This window comes from Syzygium oleosum, unplaced genomic scaffold (assembly GCF_021117445.2).
Source record: "Syzygium oleosum isolate NSW1041296 unplaced genomic scaffold, Sole_v2.1 Sole_v2.18, whole genome shotgun sequence".
NCBI lineage: Eukaryota > Viridiplantae > Streptophyta > Magnoliopsida > Myrtales > Myrtaceae > Syzygium > Syzygium oleosum.
In genome coordinates this window covers 5,779,881-5,807,753 of record NW_026607502.1, presented here as the reverse complement: position 1 = coordinate 5,807,753, position 27,873 = coordinate 5,779,881, and the positions used below count along the sequence as shown (strand labels likewise).

Sequence of the window (27,873 nt, the reverse complement as noted above, 5' to 3'; positions counted from 1 at the left end):
TAAAGTACTCAGTGGTTGAGCAGAGAGAGATAAAATTTATCAAGATGAAAAGAAACTTGTTAAAGCAAAATGTGTCGATGAAAATCATCCTCGGAAGATTTCTGCATCTTTGGACGTTAGAATTGAATCATTTCATGTGAAGACCTATCACGAAGAAGATTCATGTAGCATCGGCTTCAATAATAAGAGGGTCACAAGTTCTTGGTTGGCTAAGCATTACCTTGGTACAATTAAAGCAATGTCAACTATGAAAACTAGTGCCTTGAAGGAGCTTATCAATGATTAGTTGGGCTTAAATGTAAGTATGGATCAGAGTACAAAGGCTAAGTTGCTTGCCTTTACAGTTTTGATGGGAAACTATAAGAAAGAATATACAAAGTTGTGGGATTATGCAGAGGGGCTTAAGGAGACAAATTCTGGGAGTAATGTTATACTAAAGGTTGAAAAGCCCGAAATGCATTCTAAGGCATTGTTTGAGAGAATGTACATCTTGTTTGCTGTATGCAAAAAAGGTTTCTTTGATGGATGTAAGAAAGTGGTGGGGGTTATATGGTTGCTTCTTAAAAGGAATTTGTAAATGGGAGATCTTGTGTGCCATTGGAAGGGCTGCAAATGATCAGATATTTCCAATTGCCTGGGCAGTTGTTAGAGTTGAGAGTGGAGACACCTGGACTTGCTTCTTGACACAATTAATGTGGGACCTCAACATTATAAACACCTATGGACGAGGTTAGGTCATAATAAGTTATAAGCAAAAGGTAAGTTCCCTGTTTCTTTTTTATTGTCGTAAATGATCCCACTAGTAATATATTATTTTCATTGGAATCATATTTTGTAGGGCCTTCTACAAGCTGTGGCCAAGTTGTTGCATGTAGCTAAGCATAGAATGTGTGCTAGATACATTTATGCCAATTGGGCCAAGAAGTATAAGGGCTACAGATGCAAATACTGTTTTGGCAGTGTGCTTAGAGCAGTACTATGGTAGAGTACGGTGAACATGCTCAAGTATTGAAGAAATTAGTCTTGCTACATATCATGACTTAGTTCAAACAGAGCCAAAGCGCTGGTCCAGGGCTTTCTGCACCACCAAGGTCAAATGTGATATAGTTGACAACAACTTATGTGAGGCATTCAACGGAAGAATCGTAGATGCCAAGTGTAAGTCCATTTACAGTATGTTAGAGGAGATGAGGATAATGATAATGACAATGATGCACACATAAAGGGATGCATGTGCTCGATGGAGGAGGGAATGTGATCCAAGAATCATAAACAAGTTGGAAGAAAATAGACTTGCTGCGACTTACTCCCAAGAGATATGGAATCGTGATAATGGATATGAGGTGATGGATAAGGGTGAGAAGTACGTAATCGATGTATTCAAGAGAGACTGTACTTGCAAGAGGTGGCAGCTTATTGGCATCCCTTGTCCCCATGCCTTTTTTGCTTTAAATCATAGGTAGGAGGATGCATATGATTATGTCGATGTGTGTTACAAGAAGGAGAAGTTCTTAACTGCATATCATAACATACTGATGCCAGTTTGAAGAGAGAGATTTTGGGAAAAAACTAATAAGGAGGCATCTAAACCACTTCCAGCCAGGGTGAAGCCCGGTAGACGTAAGCATAAAAGATTAAGGGAGGAATGTGAGGTGGCAAGTGGCACTCGGATGTCGAGGAGAGGAATGACAATGACTTGTCAAACTTGCAAGAAAATAGGACACAATCATATGACATGTCCAGTTAGGAAGGCTTGGTCTGCGGCTTCACAAACACACTTTTCAAGGCAAAAACTTCCACTAAGTACTTTCATTTCCATGATGTCATACTTGCTTCGGGGATAAAACCTTAGATGAATTTACTCTTCCCAGGTTCATAGATGTGCAAGCGAAGGTGCATGTGGTAGTGTTAGTGGGACACCAATTGCTGATGCTGCTCCGGGGACACCTATTTATTGGACTGTGAGTAGTTTTCTGTTTGATTTTCAATTTTACTCGCAAGTACTTCTATTTCCATGATATCATGCTTGCTTTATCGATAAAACCTTGAGTGAATATTACTCTTTCCAAGTTTAGAGACATACAGGTGAAGGTGCAAGAGGCAATGTTGGTGGAACGCCAATTGATGATGCTGCTCCTAGGATGCCAGTCCATGGGAATGTGAGTAGTGTTCTATTAAATTTTCTTTTTTATTAGCAATTTTTTATTAAATAATGAAATTTAATAATTTCGGGTCAAGATTACAAGTGCTGGATAGAGCAAGAGACAAAGAGTTGGTTTACAAACACATGTTGAATCAACATCACAAATAGCTGCAAAGAAGAAAAATAGTGACAAGAAGCAACTCCAACCTACAAGAAAAAGTGATAGGAAGTAGTGTTGTGGTTGTTTTCTTCTTCTTTTTTTGTGGCCAATGGGTTCAATGAAGTATCGTTGTGGCTGTCTTTTTTTTCTGTCGCTCATAGGTTAGTGAAGTAGCGCTGTGGTTGTCTTTTTGTTTGTTGATGATAGGTTGGTTCAGTGAAGTAGCGTTGAGGATTTTACTTTTTATCTATTGGCTCGATTATGGCTCATTGGCTTGGTTGGGGATCGGTGAAGTATTGTGCTTGTTCCCTCCTTTATTGCAATGAAATGTGCTTAAGCATTCTGATAAATTGGGATATATCCGATGTTACTATTACTGGTTGTTGCATATTCTACAACAAGTCAAACAAATGCTTAAGTTGAAGCAAGTGCTCCTGGGAGAGTTGATGTTCAATCTATTTGTTTTTGCATTGGTCACTGTTAAGCTATTGAGATGCTACCAAAGTGAACTAGACAAATGCCACTCAGGTCATGAGATTTCCCTAACTCTATTTCTGATTTAAGCAACATTTGTTCCAGACATGATATTAAACTATTAAAAATCCAAACAACACAAAGAACATTGCCACAAACATATGTGTTTTTCAAACTGCAAAAAACCTTCACTTCATTCATCCCACAAACAGAGTGCACATACATGTACAAAACATGTCGATGAATACAAAACATATTCAAAATAACACATTCTATGCCAACCTCATGACATCCTTCACCTTTAAATTTTAAAATAAAATATGAGCTAAAATTACTATAAACACCGACAACACAACTGCAACTTTCTCCTCTGTTGTTGTGGTTGTATCTTGGGTAGCCGTAGTATCTTCTTCCCCAATTGTCCTTCGTCCTTGCTGCTCATAGAGGAGATTTGAGGCCACAATAACAAAACATGGATGTATCGTTCTTGATTGGAGGGACCAACGTCATCGATTGTGACGAATAGCTAATCTCTTCATGAATTCACTAATCTCTTCTTGTGATGACACATCATTGTTAGTTGTAGTGCTACTACTGTTTATGCTGTCAAAATTACTACTGGAGTTTCCTTTTGTGATTCTGCCATCTACAAGGGAAAAAGTGAGGATAGCATAAGATTTAAGAGAATCCAAAGGGACACTTCTAATAGTCAAGACAATGAGCAAGCATGATGGACAGATAAATAGATGCTAATAAGATGAACGCTTCCGGTAGGAACACTTCCAATATGAACGGATTCATGCTATAAACAGAGGAAAATTTCGTATAGGAGAACAGATGATACCTGAGCAAATTGCACTTGGACAACCAAAAGGATATCCTTGACTATGAATGAAAGGAACTAAAGCATCTAATCGGAAATGCTTAAGGAGCCATGGATCTATCATTTTCTAGGAAATCATCAAGAAAACTCTTAGAACAGAATGAGGAGACGGTTACCATAGCATTTGACAACTGAATTGGCTATATTGATTGTACTACCTAACTGAAATAACCTCTTAATGATCGTTAGTGTAGTTTTTACTCTCAGTTGTGCCATGTCAATCCATCTCCTTTCTTTTGGTTTAAGCGATGAGCTTACTAACAAAGCCTACCATGCACAATTATCAAACCACTTACTTTCCAATCTATGAATGTCATTCTCAGGTTGACCACTGAGGGCCTTATCATTTGAACTTGCACTATCCAGATTCCTCAGGCTTGGCTAGATAATTGTAGGGCATGGTTGTGACAAGATTTTCTTAGACCTACTATCTTGTGTCAAGATAGCATGAATTGTTTCCTGCATTTGCAACTGGTGGAGCGGCTAGACTTGAAATAGCAGTACGATCACTATTTCCTGCATTTGCAACCATTAGTTGTAGTATATCCAACCTATATGTGTAGCCTTCAACACCAAATACTCCAACAGCAATTTGAAAAGTCCTACAAAGCCATGTTAATAAGAATTGAAAGAATCAAACATCTAATCGAAGCATGACAAGGGAAATAGAATATTTTCTTCCCTAAAGTAAATAATGAACAGATATCACATGCTTTACTTAGCTATAGGCAAAGTTATGGAACAAGACAAATGCTGACCCAAAGAAAAGGACACTGAAGTAAAGTTTTTGCGTAGGCAAACTTATACAACTCTATGTATTGTCTAGTGAAGTCATTGAAATAATTATTCGGTGCGGGTTTCAAAATCTCTAACAAAATGCCCATGTACTTCATTCAATCTTTTGTGCCTCCTATGACATTTCAAAGCAAAGTCTAATTCCATTCAATGTGCCTAAATAGAAGTCATAGTTAGTCAATCTATAACCGTGCTCAAAGTTTCAGGAGGTTAAATTTCAAGTGACGCTACTCAAATAAAATTCTTAAAAGAACAGCCCACCTCAGTACATTAACATCCCATGGCTTTTGGTACCAAAAGAACAACCCACCTCAGGCTAAAGTTCAGTGATAAACACATTTTAACTAGCAGATCTCGATATAGAACCCACATCAAGCAGTAATACCATTACCATCAGTTCCAGCATACAAAAGAATTCATAAATCTTTGCGTCGTGTTTGGGAGCACGAAAAGATTGTTTGCTGAGTGCCGACAACACAAGAAAATCAAGACCATACACCTTGTTGCGTTCGCTGCAAAATCTCGAGGTTGAATTAGGTGTTGTGGGTGAATTAGGTCTACAATTTTGACGAGCGAATGTGGGATTAGGGGAGCCTATTTGATGAAAGAACGACGCGGCTTGAGCGAAATTGTTCAATTCGACTTGAGAATGAATCGATTTGAGTTACGGTTCTTTGGATTAGAGTGAGGATTGGGGTGAGCATTCGATTTGGGCAAGAGATGAGGGTTCCAAGCACAGCAAACAACTCTAAACTCTTTCTTTTTTCAGTTGTAGAAAACGCTGTCATTTTATCTTTGGCGACCACATTAGCGCCGGCTTCCCGCCAGTTTGGCCACATAGGATGGCCAGCGCTGACTAGACATCTACGTAAGCATTTTCCGGGTTAAATTTGTTGGAAGGACTGAATTAGCAAATTGTTGAAAGGTTTGGAACTGAATTGCAAAATCGAAAAGTTTAGAACTGAATTGGCCGCCGTACGATAGGTTTAAGACTTTTTTGATAATTTTCCCGTATTTTCTACGTGTTGAAGTTTTACAAAGTAGGAAATGTATTAATTTATCTTAGCGTAAGTATGTTCTTAATCTTTTGTCTAAGACTAGAACACTAGCTTTCAAGCCAGTTGATACTCCTATGGATCCAAATCGGCAGTTTGGAGTTGGTCATGGAGATGATATTGAAGATAAGCATCAATATCGGCATCTAGTTGGGAAACTGATTTATCTTACCGTTACATGTCCCAATATTTCCTTTGTTGTTGGTGTGGTGAGTCACTTTATGGAGTCACCCAAGAAGTCCCATTGGGATGCTATTTGTCGCATTCTTCGGTACCTTAAAGACTCTCCTGGTAAGGGATTGATTAATAAACAAAATGGTTCTTCCACTTTGGTTGGCTATTCTAATTCTGATTGGGTTGGGTCAGCGTGTGATCGGTAGTCTACGACTAGGTATAGCACTTTTCTTGGTGGTAATTTGGTTACTTGAAAAAGTAAGAAATAGACTACCATTGTCAGGTCTAGTGTGGATTCTGAATATCATGCTATGGAATATACTGTGGCTGAATTATTGTGGTTGAAATCCCCTCCAGGAGGTTGGATTTCCTATTAATCAACCTGTTGACATGATGTGTTATAATCATACATCTATTTATATTGCTGGGAATCCTATTTTCATGAGCGAACTAAGCATATAGAAGTTGACTATCACTTTATTAGTGATTCTGTGAAGCAAAAGTTGGTTGTTACTCCTTTTGTTGCCTCTAGAGATCAATTTGATGATATGATATGCTCACTAAAGCGTTGTTTTGTCCTGCGTTTGTTGCTGGTTGTTCCAAGCTGGGCATGGGTGACCTATATGCTCTGGCTTGAGAAGGAGTGTTACGTTACTTGAGTGGTGTCGAGTTTCTTTTCTGTGTTTTATTTCTTTTTACATACATAAGAGGATTATAGTCATGTACAACCTATATAAATATATTGCGATAGGTCTAGGGTTAAGTGTATACAGAAACTGAGAGCCCCTTGGTAGGTTTTACGATCTATTTCTTCCTCTCTTCTTCTCCTCTCAATTTCCCCTCTCTTCCTTCTTCTCTCTTGGCTATTTACCGCAGGTTCTCTAATCAACTTTGTGACAAGACCTAGCAAGTAGCAATTGGCTATGTATCCCAAGCGGTCTAGTCAAGGGGATGTACCTATCCCGAGGCTTATGCGCACTAGCGATAGGCTTCGAAGGAGGCCTCTAGAGACCTCGCCAGAGGTCGGCGAACTGGTGAGGGCGTCACAGCCTTCGCCGACCTCTAGTGAGGGCTGGGAAAGTCCCCTCGCTAGATTTGGCAAGGGGCAACCTCGCTCGGCCCTCACCAAAGGCTAGTGAGGGCGTCCCGGCCCTCTCCAGCGACCTTCGCTAGCCATCACAGAGGCTGGCGAAGGGAAATAAAACAAAAAGAGAAAGGAAAGGAAAGAAAAAAAAAAAGAAAAGAGAAGGTAAAGAAAATAAAAAATTAAATAAAATGTTCACGTCAGGGCTAGTCGTGCCACGTAGGACAGCCGTTGTCCACGTGAGTAATATCCGGTCTAAATTGGCCAGATGGACTTAATTGGTACCAATGTAAAATTGTTGAGTACTAAATTGGTCCTATCAAATGGTTTAGAACTGTATTAGTACAAATGCAATATGTTTAGGACTTTTTTAGTACTTTCCCCGAAAATCATGGGTCGGCTAGGCCTGCCCTAAAAAAACACGAATCTGAAAAGAAACAAAAAAGGCAAAATAACCACATACAAATCTACATGTGAAATTAGGAAAGTGGACCATGTGATATTGCGAAAAGGAAAATTAAGGTTGGCAATTTCTTATAGAAATAAGTAACTTATAAGGCATTGGTAAGCCACAAAAATAAATGTTGATAGATTATTAAAATAGTTGGTAATATCATAAGTATAGAGAAATGCCGGTACTTCTCGAAATCGAGGAAGATAAAAAGTTGGTAAGTGAATAAAATTAGTTAATATCTTAATGTAACGAACGTTGTAACTTTAACTCAGATTAAGATTGTTAATTTCCAATAGAAGTCAGTAACTTCGATGCCGTTGGTAATCGAAGAAGATAAATGTTGGTAGAGTATTAGAATTGACGGTAGTTTTTTGGAGTATAGGTAAGTGTTGGTACTTACGAAAAAATGTTGGTAAGTCACAGGCGCGCAACCCGGGTCATGAGGATGTTAGTCACTTTTTATTACGAACACTAGCGATGTACCAATATGGAATTGGATTTCGAATTTTTGTCAAATAATATCATGCCCTCAGCGAAAGGCAATGAACTCTGCCTTGGTGAAAGGTTATGCACTTTTCTTATACAAAAAAAAAAAAAAAAGGGATAGCAGCGTGAAAACGCCACCCCATTAATCTAATCGTATGGACTAAACTGATGCTTTTTGTTGCAAAATCAAAGAGAGATTAGAGAGAGAAAAAATAAAAAGCAAAATGAAATTATCGGCGGAAAACTGATGCTGTAATTTGTCGGGAGGATTACTTATAGCTTAACGAAAAGTCGATGTTGGATCTGCTTATTTTAGTACGTACATATATCACTATCATCATGCATGAATGTAAATGTTAATCTGTCCTTGTCGTGTGACATTGGCCGACTGATACGAGGCCAATAGTGACTCGCGAGCTCTCGTGTTGTGAGAAAGAAAAAGGTCATATTTAACGGCAATTTCGAAGAGGGCCAATCTAATTTCGTTCGTCTATCTTCTTGATTCTAATTAAATAAGAGTACATACATTATTAGGTGATACACTAGAGCCACTAATAAGCGATGTGTATGCTTATAGTAATTATGACGTTATGTCTATGGTCATATCTTGGATCCCAATATAAATTCATGAAAAAGGTCAATGGAGTCAAGTTTGCGGTGCGGGATTACATGATGAAATAGTCACAAGCTCTCGTGCTTTGAAATAGAAAAAAGTCGTATTTGACGGCGATTTAGAATAGGGCCAATCTAATTTAGTCCATGATGTATCTTCCTGATTCTAATTAAACGAGAGTGCATACATTAGGTCATACCACTAATACGCGATGTGTATGCTTATAGTAATTATGGCGTCAGCGAGGGTCACGTTGTTTTTATTCATAAGCTACTGGGTCCATAGCAATTCATGAAACGCGTCATAAAGATAACACTGTTGTCTATTCATCGTGCATGTAGATTGGTAACGCAAGATAACAACATGACCTGAATCACTTATTGTAATGCTAGTGTCACCTGCTATAAGCCTTTTCGATCTCATTGAATCGCTCATCGATCGAGAGTCTCCAATCATATCCATGGATGTCGTGCAAGTAAAATTTTCCATCCATAGCCGATGATACACGATATGATGCGATCACTAATCGACGATTTGAGGAGGACAAATTCACACTGATCACAAATTATGACACTAATGTATTGTCATATTTTCAATACCATGGGCATATACATGATCAATAATTAATCGAAGGGAGGCCAATTATAATTGACCAATGCCTAGACCTTAAAACATAACAACCGGGGCATATTATAAACATTATTATTATTATTGTCATCATCATCAATCATCACCATCTTATATTTGATATCATGAGAGGAATCAATCAGTTGTACCCTCCTTGTCCAGTGGTATTCCTCCGTAGCCAGCCTGGAGCAGCCTGGGTCCTGCTCTTGAGATAATGAGCCAAGAAACGATAATAATTTAGTATTTATTTTACTAACTAGGGACATGCGAAAATTATATTCATAAAATATGGCCAAAACCATACTGAAAGTTCTAAACCCTTTACGCAAAACACAATCTGATGCTTAATTTGTGTATAATCTTATTAAGTTTTGAAAGATTTGCTGCATAATCATTCTCTCCGTCGTGACTCTTCCTTCTTTGCCTACGGCGTGGCACTTTGAAAGGTTGCCAACTTGCCATGTAGAAAAAATAGGATAACCCCTAAGCCAATGGAACTCCATAGGTATGGCGTCTTTTCAAAAAAGGTTTGAGGATTGCATTGCGCAATTAAAATGTTATAAACTCATATTCTATGCAAAAGATTTCAAATGTTAATACGATCTTTCACGTATATCAAAATTAAGTAGTCTAGCGAAATTAAGACATGCACGAATGTCGAACTTACGTGTGCGATTAGTATTTTACACAAACTCTGCACATATTAAACACATGACACACACACATATATATTGTTGGAAATATGGGATAAATTGATGGGTGAATGAATGAAAAATTGATGCTCAAAGAACACCCTTGAGTTGGAAGTGGAAAGTGGAAAAACACTATTCCCACATCGGAAAAGAAAGAAGGCTATGGAGTGCTTTATATACAGTTACACTTATTTGAAGTGGTAATTATCATAGCACAAACTCTCTGCATCGCGCGCAGGCGCAAGGGGGGGTGCAAATCCGACGCCCGACAAGTTGAAACTTGGGCGCGAGCGCACATCCCGCATACACGATTGCAGGACCGAAAAGTGGGCCTCGCGACGAGCCCAATTTTGCCTTCTGATTTAATTTTTTCAACTCAAACTGTTACGAATTTTGTAACGTGCGGCAGATTTAATCAACCGTTATTCCCATGCAGCAGATTTAATCGTCCGTATTGATTTTATAACGGCAGAATTAATCGTCCGTTATTCGTATTGATTTTATAACGGCAGATTTAATCGTCCGTTATTCGTATTGATTTTGTAACGACAGATTTAATCGGCCGTTATTATTCCCGAATTGCTCTCCCCTCTGTTCCTTTTTATCGAAATCATTCTTCCTCTGGTTTTACACTCTCTCTGCATTTTGCACTGTTTTTCGGTAGTGTTCATTTCGAGTTTGTTCAAGTTCGCCGGAAGCTTGGAAGTGCCGTGCTCTCTTCTTCGCTTTCAACCGTTGTATCCTGGGAGACAGACGTTCACGAAACCTCGATCGCGTACTGGAGGGAACGAATCTGTTTTAAGGACACTGTGTCAAACACAGGCCTCGGTATTCATTTGTATCGATTCCAACTTTGTTATTACAATTTCATTTCTTTACAGTTCTATATTGTTTGTAATATTTATACTGATGCCGATTTGAATTTCGCAACAATCTTAAAATAGATTCTTTAGAAATTCAAATCCGATGGAGAAACGGATAAGCAAGCCTTCAACGCTGTTGAAGCCTGGAAGCACTCTGACTTCCTGTGCAGAAACTATGTCATGAATGGTTTACATGACTCATTGTACAATGTCTATTGTGCAAAAAAGACGGCAAAGGAGTTATGGGAAGCCTTGGACCGAAAATATAAAACAGAGGATGCCGGAGCAAAGAAATTTGTCGTCGGTCGATTCCTTGATTATAAGATGGTGGACTTTAAGACTGTGATCAGTCAAGTGCAAGAAATTCAAGTGATCTTGCATGAAATTCAGGCTGAAGGAATGATCTTGAGTGAAACCTTCCAAGTGGCCGCTATTATTGAAAAGCTACCTTCTGGGTGGAAGGATTTCAAAAACTATCTCAAGCACAAGCGAAAGGAAATGAACCTGGAAGAGCTGATTGTTAGACTTCGAATCGAAGAAGACAATAGAGGATCTGAACGCAGAGGGTTCAATCCTAATACAGCTAAGGCAAATGTTGTGGAGCTTAGACAAGGCCACAAGAACAAGAAGATTGCCAAACCAAAGCTGGGGCCAAAAGGAGGAGTTTCCAAGAACAAGTTCCAAGGAAAATGCTTCAATTGTGGTAAAATGGGGCATAGATCTATGGAATGCAGACTTCCGAAGAAGAAGAATTATGAGACAAATATGGTGAATGGCATCGCTCAAGACGTGTCAAACATAAACCTTTCTGCAATGGTTTCTGAAGTAAACTTAGTTGGGTCCAATCCGAAAGAATGGTGGATTGACACTGGTGCCACTAGGCACATATGCTCCAATAAGGACATGTTCACAAATCTTGAACCAATTAATGGGGAAAAGGTTTTTATGGGAAACTCTGCCTCTTCTGCTGTCGAAGGCCAAGGGAAGGTGTTGTTGAAGATGACCTCAGGAAAAGAGCTGACTCTAAACAATGTTCTTTATGTGCCAGAAATCCGAAAGAACCTGGTTTCTGGGTCTCTGTTGAACAAGCATGGATTTCGTATGGTATTTGAGTCAGATAAAGTTATTTTGTCTAAATCTGGAATGTATGTGGGGAAGGGATATGTAACTGATGGGCTTTTTAAGCTCAATGTAATGACAATTATCAATAAAGATAATAAGTCTTCCGTTTATTTGCTTGAGTCTTCCAATTTATGGCATGGTAGACTAGGACACGTTAATTATGATACATTGCGTAGATTAATTAACTTGGAACATATACCTTCATTTCAAATTGATTCAAAACATAAATGTGAAATTTGTGTTGAGGCAAAATTAACGAGATCATCATTTCAAACAATTGAAAGAAACACTGAACCCCTTGAATTAATTCATAGTGATGTTTGCGATTTGAAATTCATTCAAACGAGAGGTGGTAATAAATATTTTATTACTTTTATCGATGATAACACCAAATACTGCTATGTGTATTTGCTTAAAAGCAAAGACAAAGCCTTAGAGAAATTTGTTCTCTATAAGAATGAAGTTGAAAATCAACTCAATAAGAAAATTAAAAGATTGAGAAGTGATAGAGGTGGCGAGTATGAAGTACCAATTGGTGAATTCTGTGCACAACTCGGAATTATACATGAAATAACTGCGCCTTACTCTCCTCAATCAAATGGTGTTGCTTGAACGTAAAAATCGCACATTGAAAGAAATGATGAACGCGATATTACTAAATTCAGGTTTGCCTCAAAATATGTGGGGAGAAGCTATATTGTCAAGCAATTACCTTTTAAATAAGGTACCTCGAAAGAAAGAGGATAAAACCCCTTATGAGTTATGGAAAGGTAGGAGACCATCCTACAAACACTTTCGAGTGTGGGGGTGTCTTGCAAAAGTGGCGGTTCCAACACCAAAGAAGACAAAGATAGGTCCTAAAACAATTGGATCGTATCTTTATAGGCTATGCACATAACAATTAATGCATATCGATTTCTTGTACATGAATCTAAAATTCCAGATATACACAAGAATACGATCATGGAATCTAGGAATGCATCATTCTTTGAAAATGTATTTCCTTGTAAATCCAATGATGGATCAAGTTCATCTAAACGAAAGAATGAAACTATGAATGAAGAAAGTCACGATTCGGCTCATGAAATTCATGACTCAGATCATGAACTAGAACTGAGACGTAGCAAAAGAGCAAGAGTAAAAAAATCTTTTGGAAATGATTTTCTAACTTATTTGTTAGAAAAGGAACCATTAAATTATGCAGAAGCTGTAAATTCTTCTGAGGGACCTCTTTGGAAAGAAGCAATAAAAAGTGAAGTTGATTCTATTTTGCAGAATCATACTTGGGAGCTAGTGAATCTTCCTCCTGGTTGTAAGCCTTTAAAGTCCAAATGGATTTTTAAAAGGAAAATGAAAGCAGATGGCTCCATTGATAAGTACAAAACCAGACTTGTGATCAAATGATACAAACAACGAGAAGGCTTAGATTACTTTGATACTTATTCTCCTGTGACGAGAATAACCTCCATTAGGATGATAATTGCAATTGCAGCATTGCGAAATCTGGAAGTACATTAAATGGATGTAAAAACAGCTTTTCTAAATGGTGATTTGGATGAAGAAATCTACATGGAACAACCTGAGGGTTTTATAGTTCCAGGACAAGAAAGGAAAGTCTGTAAATTGGTGAAATCATTGTATGGCCTAAAACAAGCACCAAAGCAGTGGCATGAAAAGTTTGATAATGCAATGATTACCAATGGTTTTAAGATCAATGAATGTGATAAATGTGTCTACATTAAAGAGACAACAAATATCTATGTCATTTTATGTCTTTACGTAGATGACATACTAATTGTTGGTAGTGATGATAAAATGATCAAATCTACCAAGTATATGTTGAATTCAAGATTTGACATGAAAGATATGGGACCTACTGATATGATTTTAGGAATTAAAATCACAAGAACATCAGAAGGTCTTATTTTAAACCAGTCACACTATGTGGACAAGATTCTTGAAAAATTCAACATGAATGATTCTGGTATCGCTAGAACACCATTAGACAATAGTCTTCATCTTTCCAAGAATAGAGGAGAGGGTATTTCTCAAGTAGAGTACTTTAGAGTTGTTGGAAGTATAATGTACTTAATGAGTTGTACTAGACCAGACATTGCCTATACGGTTGGTAAATTAAGTAGATATACAAGCAATCCGAGTGCTGACCATTGGAAAGCAATAGTGAGAGTATTCAGGTACTTACGATATACTCAAAATTATGGCCTGCATTATACCAAATACCCAGCTATTCTGGAAGGATATAGTGATGCGAACTGGATATCTGATATAAAAGACTCAAAATCTACTAGTGGATATGTATTCACACTAGCAGGAGCAGCCGTATCTTGGAAATCCTGTAAACAAACTGTTATAGCCAGATCCACAATGGAATCTGAATTTATAGCATTAGATAAATGTGGTGAAGAGGCTGAATGGCTACGCCATTTCTTAGAGGATATTCCAAAATGGCAAAAACCGTGCCACCAATAAGTATACATTGTGATAGTCAATGCGATTGGAAGAGCACGAGTAATATGTATAGTGGTAAGTCTAGACATATACGTCGTAGACATAATACCATTAGACAACTACTCTCAACAGGAATTATCTCTATTGACTACGTAAAGTCAAGGGATAATATTGCTGATCCGCTAACCAAAGGGTTAAACAGAGAGTTAGTTGAGAAATCGACAAGAGGAATGGGACTGAAGCCCATGAAAGAATAAGTTGGTATAAAGGAAACCCAACCTAGTTGACTGGAGATCCCAAGATCTAGGTTCAAAGGGACAACCTAATTATATAAACTTAGTGATGTCACTGTGGGGGTTATCCCTAAAACCATTCCTATATAAAATAACAGTGATATTGTAATGGAAAGGATAGCATTTTGCTTTAATGATTCTTAAGTGGAGTAAACAAATTACTCAAAATTAAGTAATCACCTATGTGAGAGAGAAGTGGGGCCGCTTCAAAGGAGAATTATTTAAGGGCTAAATTCTTTAGAAACTCTTGCAGAACCAGGTTGATGTTCATGGCCAAAACGATCATAACTATGAGAACTGAACAAACGTTTAGATGATTCCTGTGTGAAGTGTATGGTTCATTTACATAAGAAAGCTGGACAGTTCAAGGACATAATGTCTACTGGACAACTAGTAAAGTAAATATACTTTCACAAGGGAAGGTTCAAAGGGTAATACCTACCTATCCTATGCAGGTTTCAATTGTTGAACACTATCATAGAGTCAAAACTAAAACAATTTTCATTCATGTGGGGGATTGTTGGAAATATGGGATAAATTGATGGGTGAATGAATGAGAAATTGATGCTCAAAGAACACCCTTGAGTTGGAAGTGGGAAGTGGAAAAACACTATTCCCACATCGGAAAAGAAAGAAGGCTATGGAGTGCTTTATATACAGTTACACTTATTTGAAGTGGTAATTATCATAGCACAAACTCTCTGCCTCGCGTGCAGGCGCAAGGGGAGGTGCAAATCCGACGCCCGACAAGTTGAAACTTGGGCGCGAGCACACATCCCGCGTACACGATTGCAGAACCGAAAAGTGGGCCTCGCGACGAGCCCAATTTTGCCTTCTGATTTAATTTTTTCAACTCAAACTGTTACGAATTTCGTAACGTGCGGCAGATTTAATCAACCGTTATTCTCATGCGTATTGATTTTATAACGGCATATTTAATCGTCCGTATTGATTTTATAACGGCAGAATTAATCGTCCGTTATTCGTATTGATTTTATAACGGCAGATTTAATCGTCCGTTATTCGTATTGATTTTGTAACGACAGATTTAATCGGCCGTTATTATTTCCGAATTGCTCTCCCCTTTGTTCCTTTTTATTGAAATCATTCTTCCTCTGGTTTTATACTCTCTCTGCATTTTGCACTGTTTTTCGGTAGTGTTCATTTCGAGTTTGTTCAAGTTCGCCGGAAGCTTGGAAGTGCCGTGCTCTCTTCTTCGCTGTCAACCGTTGTATTCTGGGAGACAGACGTTCACGAAACCTCGATCGCGTACTGGAGGGAACGAATCTGTTTTAAGGACACTGTGTCAAACACAGGCCTCGGTATTCATTTATATCGATTCCAACTTTGTTATTACAATTTCGTTTCTTTACAGTTCTATATTTTTTGTAATATTTATACTGATGCCGATTTGAATTTCGCAACATATATAATGTAAATAATTCAAAATACAGACCGAGTTGAAGCTCTGGGACTACCTTGGCCACAGCAGCAATGGCCAACTCAGTGGACATGAGCAAGAAAAACACCACAAAGATTGTCATCACCACCACATTGATGGTCTTGAAGAGGCCAAGTTTTGCCAACGTATCAAGAGATGAATGAAGTGGTTTTGGGATTAGATTCTTGCTTTTGGTCAAGGGTTTTGGGGTGGAGACAACTCATTTTAGGATCAAGTATTTATAGAGAAAGAGAGTGGCATGATTGGGCTTGGTTCGATTCCTTCCCTTGCATCCCTAGTCTTATGATTTGGTGGAGGAGGGTGTTGGATTATATTGACTTCTATTTAATACAAATACCCTTCTAATTGCATGGATAAAGTAAGATGCGAGCCAAAATTCGAGTAGGTGGTGCAAACATGGAATTGTTTTTTACACTCGATGGTGTGGAAAAATGAATCTGCGTCGCTCATGTAGTTCAGGCACATCTCTGTTCGTTGATCACTAAACTAAAAGACACGTTAATTCGACAAAATAGATTAGCACGAGCTGCAACTTTATAAAACATGATAGTGTTCGGCATTATTTTAACGTCGACACACAGTACGTAGAGCTCAGGGGTTGATTAATTAAGGGCATTGGAAACGTTGGGGCAACTGAGCTCGCTTAAAAATGGAGCCATTGGCGATCGCTGGTCATTACCTCAAAGTTCAAAGATGGAAACCGAGATTAATCCATCGAAAGCTACTAAAAATCTCTGAACTAAATCAAGCCAAGTGAAACTTTCGAAACAAAAGCAATCGCAGCTTTTACAACCTCTCTTGGGGAAGTCGGGAAGTAAGGTAAATAGCATTTCTTCTTAATTCCGTTCTCGAAAAGAAGAAAGAAAAAAGAAAAATGTAGCCCTACCTACAAAAGCAGAAAGAAGAATTTGTTGAGAACAAGGAAAGCCCAGCGACCAAAGCTTCACCATCTGCCCCCAATAACATAAATTATTTTTTATTACATCAACTGATACTGCAAATGACAATTATTCTGTTTCAGAAATTAATTTCTGGCCATAAATAATTTTTTCTATTTCTGTTCCTGGACAAGTTTTTGAGCAAAAAAACACGTTTGATAACGACACAAAATTTCTATTCCCGAAACAAAAATTGTTTGATAATGGCACAGAATTTCTCCCTCTTAGGTGATCGGCGAGTGGACGGTGGATGGATGGACGGAGGCGGACGGCGGATGACGGGAGGCAGATGGTGGCAGCGAACGGCGGGCGGCGGCGGGCAACGACGTAGCCAGTGCGGAGGACGGCGGCTAGAGGCGACCGGCGTTGGGCATCGGTGGGAGGGGGCGACAGCAAGAGGAGGGCGGACAGTGGCAGCGAACGGCAAGCGGTGGATGGTGGAGGGAGGCGGCGGCAAACGGTGACGCAGCCAGAATGGAGGACGGCGTCTGGAGGCACCTGGTGTCGGGCAACGGCAAGAGGTGGGTGACGGCCGACGGCGGGAGGGGGGTGGCAACGGGAGGAGGACAGACGATGGCAGCGAATGGCGGGCAGCGAACGATGGGGGGAGGCGACAGCAGACGGCGACTTGGCCAGTGCGGAGGACGATGGCTGGAGGCGACAGCAGACGGCGACTTGGCCAGTGCGGAGGACGATGGCTGGAGGCGGTCGGCATCGGGCAGCAGTAGGAGACAAGCGACGACCGGCGGCGGGAGGGGGGCGGCGGCGGTAGGAGGGCAACGGCGGGAGGAGGGCGATGGGAGGCAAGTGGCTGGCGCCGGGAGACGGTGGCTGGCAGACAACGGGCGGCGGCCCACAGTGGAAGGCAGTGGGAGGAGGGCGACAGCGGGAGGTGGCCGGCGGCCGGAGACGGTGGCCGACGGACGGCGATCGGCGGCCCATAATGGGCAGCGACGGGAGGAGAGCAGTCAGCGGCGGGAGATGGTGGCCGGAGGCCCATGGCGGGACAGGAGACGACGAAGGTAGGAGGCGATGGCAGGTAAGTGGGCGGCGATGGGCAGTAGGTGGACGACTGGCTAGTAGTGAAGGCGAGCAATAAGAAAAATTTCTCATTTTTGTTCCAAAAATAGAAAAGTAGAAAATTTTTACTTCTTATTTTTGTTCCAAACCTATTTCTGAAATCAAAATTTGTTCCAGAAATTGAAAAATGAAATTGCGTTACAAAACGGATTTCTGTTTCAAACTTGTTTCTGAAATAGAAAAATAGAAACAGAATGGTTATCATTCGCAACCTAATTAATAGAGACTTGTGAAAGAGAGGGATTGAAAGGTGAGTGATACATACAGGGCAAAAGGACACCGGTTTTACTCCAAGCAAAATTCATGGGTCAAAAGAAACGAGGGAAATCGTCCATAAATACATATACTTAATATACCGCGAAATTATACAATTCTAAATTTTTTTAATTGTTCCTACTTAACCTCAAATCTTTTGATGATTTATCAATTTAGTCATTCCTGCTAATTTTCCGTTATAAAATATTTATATTAAATATGTTAATTGTTAATAAATCTTTACATCATTGTCTATCTATTATTAAACACAGGGTTAACAATTAACTTGTCATCGAGAACAAATGACTAAAATTTTTAGCTTCGATTGGGGTCATTCAACATATTAGCCAGCTCTTCCCATCCAACATTCACAGCTTCTTACATAACATATTTCTGCTGCATTACAATCTCATCCGAATCATATGCTTTTCTTTTTCCTCTATATTTTCAGTAGACATATATCTTCCAAATCTAATAATGAAATTCCAGCAAAGTTAAATAAGTAAACCTGGAGTATTTCATTACGAGTTCAATTCATGCGTGGCTACTCGCAAGGAAGAAGAAAAGGACTACGACAAATCATAATTTATTTTTATTTTGTACAAGTTTGTCATGTCTTACTTTTAGTGTTAACAAAGATGAGCAACATCAAGAAGAATGGATCTCTCTCATCTCTGTTTGATGTGGAATAATGAAACTTGAAGCAGGTTTGAACCCACCTGTTTGGTTACATGAATTAAACCAAACATTCCGATAGCTAATCGATCCTCATTAGGGTTTTCCTAATAGACCACCAAATTTGGTCTCTGGATGATTCTTTCTTTCTAAAAATGTAATAAACACGTATGGATACAGAAGGCCCCGTATAGAGTAAAAGTCAGCATAGAAGCTAAATGAACATTACAGAGATCAAGACACCTTATCAGTCAAAATTGAAGAGCCAATGTTTGCCCTTAAGAAAGCTTGAGAGACTGGAGGGCGACACCATTACTGGCGGCTTGCACACGCCCCCACCGTCCTAGACGGGGTTCCTGCTCCAAAGAAAACGGAGAATTAACATTAGTAGCGCGGTAGACAACAATTATTAGAACAAGATCGTACAACTTTAGGCCATGTGGACTCTATAGTGCCGAAAAGAGAGCTATTTTAAACTGATTTTGGCAAGTGAGGATCAGTTCGAAGATTGCATTTTGAGGAAGAAACAAACAAAACAAATCTGATTTAGTATGTTCAAGTTGTCCATCCTACAACTACTTGTAAAATTATTCTTAAGTTTCTTGAAATAAAGCGGCTGCAACAATCGACAGCATCATCTAGAAACCTTAAAAAATGAAGATCGTTTTCGGTCGGTCTCCATGAATTAGCACACCAATGGACACTGGCTTCTACCTTAACAATGCAATAGCTCTTCAATAGATACTTCCACATAGGCCCACATTTCCAGAAACTACTTAAAAAATGTTCCCGCATGATAGGCAACACATATAATGGGCGGAGTCACACTGCTACGTTCTACGAGAACTGACACAAACACACGGACAAGCATATGACACCCCACCACGAAATGAAGCATGAAGTACCAAGGGATAAAAACAGAAATTAGGCCCATTTGCAGTCACATTAAGAGTACATACGATCAATGAGACATTCGAGAACAAGTAAAAGACGTAAGTCTGCAGCTTATCCCCAAGATCTCAACATTTATCATCAAACTTCTAGGCAAAAAGTTAACTTTCCACCTCTATGCAAAATGTAAATTTAAAATATCTCTCTCTCTCTCTCGCCCCCTCTCGCAATGCATGTAAGTTTTCTTCTTGTGTGCCCAAGGACACTTGAGTAGTCTTAAACTCAGAAACTTCTAATTGCATCTTCAATGTATCAATTCCTATTATGGGACCAAACAACCAACATGCACAATATATAATGGTTCAATATGAAGTTTCAAATGCGATTACTGCATTAGTAGAAGAATAACAATGGGGTTTTCATTCCCGAGATGAAAAGAAAGACACTCAATTAATTATTCCCATTCCCCATGGTTTCGTGTTGATTGCTACACTTCTATTTTAAATTTTAATCGGCTGATTCCGACTCATGATCTTAGCTCCATTAACTGATCAACTTCCAAAACGAAACAATCCAACAAGAGACACCAGGTGCAATGATAGTCTAATAACAGACTACCATGACAATTTGACTGACATCCTTGTTGTCATTAACTCTCAATAGTCAAATAGCATTCGTGCTTTGAGGGCAACATTTTATCAAGAAGATGTCCTGATCATCTCTGTTCTTGTGGACAGAGTAGCAGGATATTATGTGGGCATTTTGCACTCTAGTACCTTTTCATCAGGTTGAACTTAAGTTTCCAGACTAAATTGGATCAATAAGTGATATAGGGATCAGGGAGCTCAGATTTAGGGGCTATTTTATCATTTTCGCTGACAGATAAACTGATTAATCAGTTATTAATTACTTTGCTCATCCATACAGAGAAATATATATTTTCTAGCTGACCAGTGTGCCATCACTAAACTGAAAGCATGATGAAAAAGAGATGCTACTAGGAAAGCACCAAAACAATGACTCCTTGCATCATTGAAGATTTTCCAGTATCCTATTACTTTCCATAAATTCTTTCCTCAGTGGTAGGTATCTATAAGCCATCAATTTTGCTTTCAGTCAAGAAAGGTACTTTAAGAATGGAGAAAGGATATTAACTTATGTAGTCACATGAATTAAGTAAAGGGAAAGCACAACCTGTCCAACTGCCGCCACAAGGAACTCCCCGGATTTTGCAAATGCCAATGAATTGACAAATCCAACCTGTTACCAAAATTTCTGTCAAATGGATGCAGCGACCGAAAGAGAGGGCTGATTTCGTTCAATTGCAGACTATATAATAGAGGAGAGACTAGATTCCATAATAGGAAGTAAAGGGGTGGTTGCGGTTTTCAATAGTTGAGCCATAAAGTTTGGGTTTAATTTATCTGACCAGGTCCTACCAGAGAAAAATTTTTACCACAATATTGTTAGTTTTCATTGTCTTCAAGATAAACGCCTATGTAAAAGTTCCCCTTACATTCAACAATAAATCGACCAACAAGACTAGCATAATGCATTATGAATACAAAGGAAAGATGGCTTCTCTTCAAGTTCACTTCCCTAGGGCTTCTCTAAATTTCAACTGGAGATATCTTACTGGTGCAAGGATCACCCAAATTGGGGGCTCATGATAAGCAAAGTACGGACCCACACACTCTTCCTATTGATGTCATTTATAAGGGAAAAAAAATCCTGCCTTAAGAGCTCCAAAGAATTGAGCCAGGATGTTAAAAAATCATTCAAGCTCCTCCACATAAGCACCGGGTTGGTCATTGGAACATTATACAAAAAAAATTATTGACTTTCCTATAGGTTAAGTGACACAAAATTCAACGAACATTAAATCTTCAACCCATGGTTGCCGAAAAGGAAATCTTCACATCTATCGAAAAAACATCATATACAATATCGAATTTCTCATATTATTATGACTTAAGAGCCTATAAAGCCCTAGTGGTTCCCTAAGGAAAACCATGTCTTGGCTATGATGAGCCTTTATCTTCTATTAGGAGACTAAAAACAAGACTCTCAAATAGTAAGCTAACGTCAACAAACAACCAAGTGTATGATGGCCAAGAGGAAATCACTATAATCACCAGATGCAAATCATTGCTCGAGAAGCATATTGGAGAAAACTTTGATTTGTTAGAAATCTCGATTTGTGATTAAAAAAAAAGGTAATGTGACACTACAGCATACCAGTGGAAGATCATATAAGGGCTGAATATCTTTGGTCTCACTCCCAATAGCCCACAGACGAACATAACCATTTCCAGCGCCTGAGGCGGCAAGATCACTACCTCTGCACACACTGACTGAACTCACCCATGAATATGCTGTTGAATGATGATTGTTTTCAAGATTAGATTCCAAATTCTCTGCAAAGAGATATCATCAAAGTAAAATTAACTCTCAAGTTACTGAAAGGAAATAAAATAAAATTAATAGCTTCAACTTCCATAAAGTCAATATTTATAAGATGCTTTTCAAACAACAAAAGATTAAAAAAAACATAAGCCGGTCATTGAAAATGGGAAGGATGACCTTTTTGGAACAGGAAATTGTATATATCTTTTATACGTAAAGAAGAGTTAAAAGTTTTTATTTGTCCCATACAGAAAAAAATCAGCACCAACTAATGAAGGTCGATTGGGAATATTGAACACCTGAAGAACGAAAATCAATCACCACCAGATGGAACAGTAAAACTGAAAGAATGTTAATCTAAGCTCTACCTGCGTGACCGTTGGGGGTTTTTCCGCCATCTCTGTTATCAAGCTTATTGTCCTCAAGTAAGAAAGGATGAGCATTCTTAACAATGTAAACAGGTTTCTTTCGTAGCATACTCCAGAGCTCGAGACTTCCATCATCCGAGCCAGTCAAGTATTCGTCATTGCTAATAAAACAACAGCATTCTAAAGATGATGCCGGAGCTCTGAAAACTATTCTTGTCTCTTCTGGAATCTGCTTACAGAGGCGGAAAGCCATGAAACCCAATATTTTGCAAACAATAAGCATGATAATATTTCTTCGAGAAGTGTAAAGAAGCACCAAGAAATCTCAATGACAATCCTAACATGCAGATTTGGTATATGAGAATCGTAGTATTCAAATGCTAAGAATTAATGTCGTGCTCAACAATAAAAATGAAACATCAGCTCTGACTCTATGATTGACAAATTATCAAGTAAAGGCACTCAAAACCATTCTCCCCTAGAAAAAGTATTCCGTGGCCACCTCTCTACAGTAACCATTTATGTCGCTGCTGTTAAGTTGCTATTTAGACTTCTTGAAAGACCTTAAGAAATTTAAAGCAGTTCTATTCATATAAGACATACAATATTATATATTATTATGTGGAGATAAAGTTGCGTTTATTAAATAAATTTATAGAAGGGAAGGTGTAGATTCTAAAAGCAAAGGGTAATATAAAGTCATTATGTTTTATATACTTCTCAAAATTCTCCAAAAAGACCACCTTAAACCCCAAGTTACTGTTCTCATGTACTGTTTGTAGCCCAAAAACAGTGTCTTCAGATCAGATTGAATCGGATCTGATTTTACCCCATCAGCCTGTACTGTTACAATCATGATCTAACCCCAACTCTTTGAAAAATATAAAAAAGAATCTAGTAAAAGAAACAACCAAGAAATCAGAATCCAAAACCAAACTGCTTTGAGGAAGTGCATACCAAGATCACCTAGACACAAACCACCCCATGCAAAACGAAATCAACTCATCGAATTGCCAACTCTAAATTATAAATGAACCAGCCAACATAACCAGTCTAAACAAACACTAGAACATGACTAATTACTCAGTTAATTTGCAGATCATTTAAATAGAACTAAACAAACCAAACAACCAAACGATTAAAGGTCAAATTTCACCTTAAACAATTGCATTGTCCGATCACGCCCGACAGTCAAAACACGTTCCTTTCTTAAGCAATCTATAGTTAGAACTTCACTTTGGTGGCCAAACAAGGTGTTAATGTAAGCTCTGTCATCCGTGTTCCACATCTTGATTGTTCGATCAAAAGAACCAGAGAAAAGTTCCGAAGTCCCTTGCCTATAAGTTAAACAAGACACTGGTCCTCTATGACCTGGAAAAGCCTGCAAGTTGTGGCGATTAGATTAAAAGTAAACCCTTACATTCAACATGAGTGCATTCTAGTAAACAAAATACATGACCAAGCTGCAGCAACCATTCTCAGCACCTGATTGATTAACTAATCCTTGCACAACAGATAATCAGGACAAAAGGAATGCTTCTAAGAAGCTAATTCCTGGAGTTCCAACGGAGGAATCATGTAAGAAAATTGTGCAAATGAAACATGGAGGCAATTTGTGGGCAACAGTGAACTGCTCTCGCGAGAAGTTTGATCCCCCAGGGCGTCGCCCTTAATCATTTGAGATTGTATTCAGCACGTATACGTATGTACATAGGTTTATCCTTTCCCAAGGACCGGATTTCCTCTAGGATAAGTTCAAGTTAATTGTGCTCCAAAATAGAACCATGAGTCCCTACAAGACAAACCAGAGAAGGAGATAATTACCTGAATGTGCTCGCGTGTCCGAGTATCCCACAAATGAACATGGCGGTCTTGGCCTCCACTGGCCAAATATCTCCCATCCGAGCTAACAGCCAAAGCTAAAACATGTTTACTATGCTTTTTGGCTCGACCTTGCGGATCCTTGGTTCCGTGAGACCTCAGTGTTTCCTCTCTCGGCCATACGTACCTTTCACTTTTTCCACTGCTCACATCCCAATGCAATATGGTACCATCCTTTGATGCCGAAAAGCCCCTCAAGTCATCCGCAGACAATGTTACAGCCGTTACAGAATGTCGGTGCTTTACTAAGGTGCAAAAGTTATCAACTGTCTCTGGCCTTTTAACCCTGCCACATGAAAGTCAAGATTTTCATTACCCAAATATCATATGAGATGAGTCTTTTATTTCAGCAAGAGAAAGTGCGTGAATTAATGATTTAGCCTTCTTATTAAGAGAATCAATTAACCATTCAAGGACTGAATATTTTGAAATTAACCAGTCTTTGGGAGAAATTCACCAACAGAGCTGATTAAAACGTCGGATGTTAGATAAAGAAAATATAAAGCACGCTAAATAATATATGAGTACAATTAGTTGCATACTACAGTCACTGGGAGAAAATCTCCAAGAGAGCTGATTAGGACGTTGGATGTTAGATAATAAAAATACAAAGCATGCTGATAATATTCCAAGTGCAGCTAGCTGCAAATGCCAAAGAGCACAATAACAACATTAGGCATACGCAGTCATGCTTTCACACATTGGTAGCGATTATATTACGATCATTATATCATCAATAATACTCTTTTTCGAAAAGAAAATGACCCTGAAGTAATTTGGACCAGATGAGTATCATAAGTTACTAGAGAGCAGTAGATAATCCATATTTTAACCTCCTATTGACACCCACTTTCTACAAGGTGTTCCTTAGAGGTAGCTAGTAGAAGAGTGGTAGTTACCAGCGAATCCAAAGTGCAAGAACAGGAAAGTTATCAGTTCTTCCACCTTGAGAGGGGCACAAGTAGTAGTTAGTAATTTATTTCTTATTTTCGATGGTAGGAGGTTAGTTGATTCCACATACACAAATGTATGCTTTGCACGTATAGAATAATCCCCATTCAGACAAACACAACATCATGTGAATTTCCTTTACTGTTCCCTTCAAGCTGTTTCCGTCTTTCCACAAGTAATTTCATCATTCCTGCACTTAGAGAAGCGGCATTACTAGGAGCAAACTATCTATATGCCCAATCTCCAAGCTTGATGGGACCATCAAAAAACTGTTCTGCCTTTTGTCTAAGCAGTTGGATGGCCCAAAAAGAACTTTGTCAACCCATCCTTTGCGAAGAAATCGAGTTCAAAATCAGCATCCTCTCGCTATCTCAAGAGCATATAGTTAACCACTCAATCAGTATAGTTAGCAGGGCGAAAGTGATTGACACATCATATGATAGTACACGCAGCTTAATTCAATTAGCAAGGTCCAATTAAACACGAAAAAACAGAGCACATTCCGCAAAATTGTGATCTTTAACCAATCACACGATCGCTAGCATTGCTAAATGAACAAAAGAGCGACCAAAAAAGGCACCTGGAAGCGATTTGCCGGCGGACTCTCCCGCTATCTTCGAGCTGCTCCTGCTGCAGAATCTTCGAGACGAGCGAATCCCGGACCCCGTCCCTCTCTCTTCCCCCGAACTCATCCTCCTCCCCCTCCTCCTCCTCATCCTCCTCCTCGCCCGCATCGCCGTCTTCCTTCTCCCTCCTCGCGATCGCCCGGATCCTATCCAGGTACTCCTTGGCCACCCGCTGCCGCCTCTCGTCCGCGGTCTCCCTGTCGAACTCGGACTCCTCCGCCTCCCCCGCGACGCCCTCCTCCTCCTCGCCGCCGGAGGAGGCGTCGCTGGCTATTATATCGTCGTCGCCGCCGCCGCCGCCGTCGTCGTCGTCCTCGACCCGGCGCCGCTTCTGGTGGCTGAAGAAGGGGTCGTCGTCTATGGAGTGCTTCTTGCCGCCCCTCTTGTGTACCTTGGCGCCGCCTTTATTCTTCTTGGAGCTCTTGCCCTTCAGGGTCGGCATGTCTTAGCCAAAGCCAATGTGGGTTATCTTCTTCTTCTTCTCCTTCTAGTGATAGAGAGAGAGACAGAGAGAGAAATGGAGGAAGGTGAGGGGGATTAGGGTTTAGGGTTCTGCAGACAAGAAGGGCGAGGTGTCCCGGGAGAGAGGCGGCAAGTGTCGAGGTTTAAGATGGACCCCAAACTATTACCATCCTTTTTTATTCAGAAAAATATATATAAAAAGAATATTTAAAAATAAAAAATAATATTAAGGTTTTTTCCCTCAAAATAAAATTAAACTCTATTCGAAATCATTCTCTTTATATATATATATATATATATATATATATATATATATATATATATATATATATAATTGAAGTCGGAATTCAGAGACTACTTGCTTCTTAGGGGTGATTGGTTCCCAGTCCGGTTAGATTCCAAGGTGAAACGGAGAACTGGTCACTTTTGTTTTTGCGCTACTTAATGTCATCTGTTTTGAAATTGGAATTGTGTCCTCCACTACTTTTTTTAGAAAAAGATCTGAGTAAAATGACCCTAACGATGTGCTTATATATTCTACGATAAACAGAAATTCATAAATTGCAAATTGAAAACAATAAACTAAACTCACTAATCATCAAAAGATAAGGATTATTTTGTAACCATGAATGATCAAACATTAGTAATGATCCTCAAATTGAAAATAAGAACCAAAAAGCGTACTTAACTTAGGATTTAGTTCACATTTTACTAATTTTTTTGAATATATATATGTAGTCGGTCGGCCTAATTCCAAAAAAAAAAGCATCAACTTTAGGTCGAGTGACAATTCTGGCCCCAACTTTTTTTGTCTCATAAAAAATTATCAACTTTTACTTAAATCCCAAATTTGGCAGACTTGACTTAGAACATTGATTATCCAATTTGACTATTCCACCTCAGCAATAAATCCACGTGGCTTCCTGACTGGATTTGAAGCACTATTCATTGTCTTCTTCTTTGAGCCAGAACTTGAAGAATAACGTTGAAACTGTTCATTTCCTTTACTTCACCGGTAAGTAAAAACAATCTCGAGATTGAATCTCTTTGGTCAAACTTCGTCGTTTTGTCATAATTTAAAGTTGTAGACCACCGCCCGTCGAGAGACACCATAGACGAGACTTGCCAAGCTCATGACCATAACATTTTTTCTCAAACAAGGGTGACTTTAGACCGAAAATCAATAGGGGGCTAAATTTGGGATAACGGTGAAAGTTGATGTTTTTTTAGGATAAAAAAAAAAATTGGGTCAGAATTATTACTCGACCTAAAGTTGGTGTTTTTTTACAAGAAAAAAAAAGTCTGGGCCAGAATTGTCATTCGACCTAAAGTTTGTGCCTTTTTTTTTTTAATTAGCCCGTAGTCGGTCTGGTCCGGTCGGTCCAGTTCCCTTTCCTGGACACTTGTTCCACTTTTAGAAATCGGGAATCGGACCCCAGCCGGTTCGATCTGATCCGGACGATTCCCAATTTTTGCACACCCCTATTGCTT

At 39.1% G+C, this 27,873-nt stretch overlaps 2 protein-coding genes across 3 annotated transcripts; both read right to left on the bottom strand.

The window, feature by feature from the left end:
- Positions 1–4,087: 4,087 nt before the first annotated feature.
- On the bottom strand, positions 4,088–17,900 carry LOC115667981 (uncharacterized). Its single transcript, XM_056319825.1, has 2 exons — positions 17,068–17,900; positions 4,088–4,262 (listed from the first exon to the last, which is right to left on the bottom strand). The coding sequence occupies exons 1-2, from the start codon at positions 17,898–17,900 to the stop codon at positions 4,088–4,090; spliced, it is 1,008 nt and encodes a 335-aa protein (XP_056175800.1).
- A 993-nt stretch (positions 17,901–18,893) lies between these two features.
- On the bottom strand, positions 18,894–26,443 carry LOC115687275 (U3 snoRNP-associated protein-like YAO). Of its 2 annotated transcripts, XM_056319526.1 has the most exons (7): positions 25,875–26,441; positions 24,287–24,629; positions 23,619–23,843; positions 22,463–22,691; positions 21,927–22,105; positions 20,883–20,948; positions 18,894–19,153 (listed from the first exon to the last, which is right to left on the bottom strand). In XM_056319526.1, the coding sequence occupies exons 1-7, from the start codon at positions 26,360–26,362 to the stop codon at positions 19,076–19,078; spliced, it is 1,608 nt and encodes a 535-aa protein (XP_056175501.1). In that variant the 5' UTR covers positions 26,363–26,441; the 3' UTR covers positions 18,894–19,075. The 2 variants fall into 2 exon arrangements, with proteins under 2 accessions (XP_056175501.1, XP_056175502.1); XM_056319527.1 differs by lacking the exon at positions 23,619–23,843 and having other exon boundaries at positions 25,875–26,443.
- Positions 26,444–27,873: the final 1,430 nt, after the last annotated feature.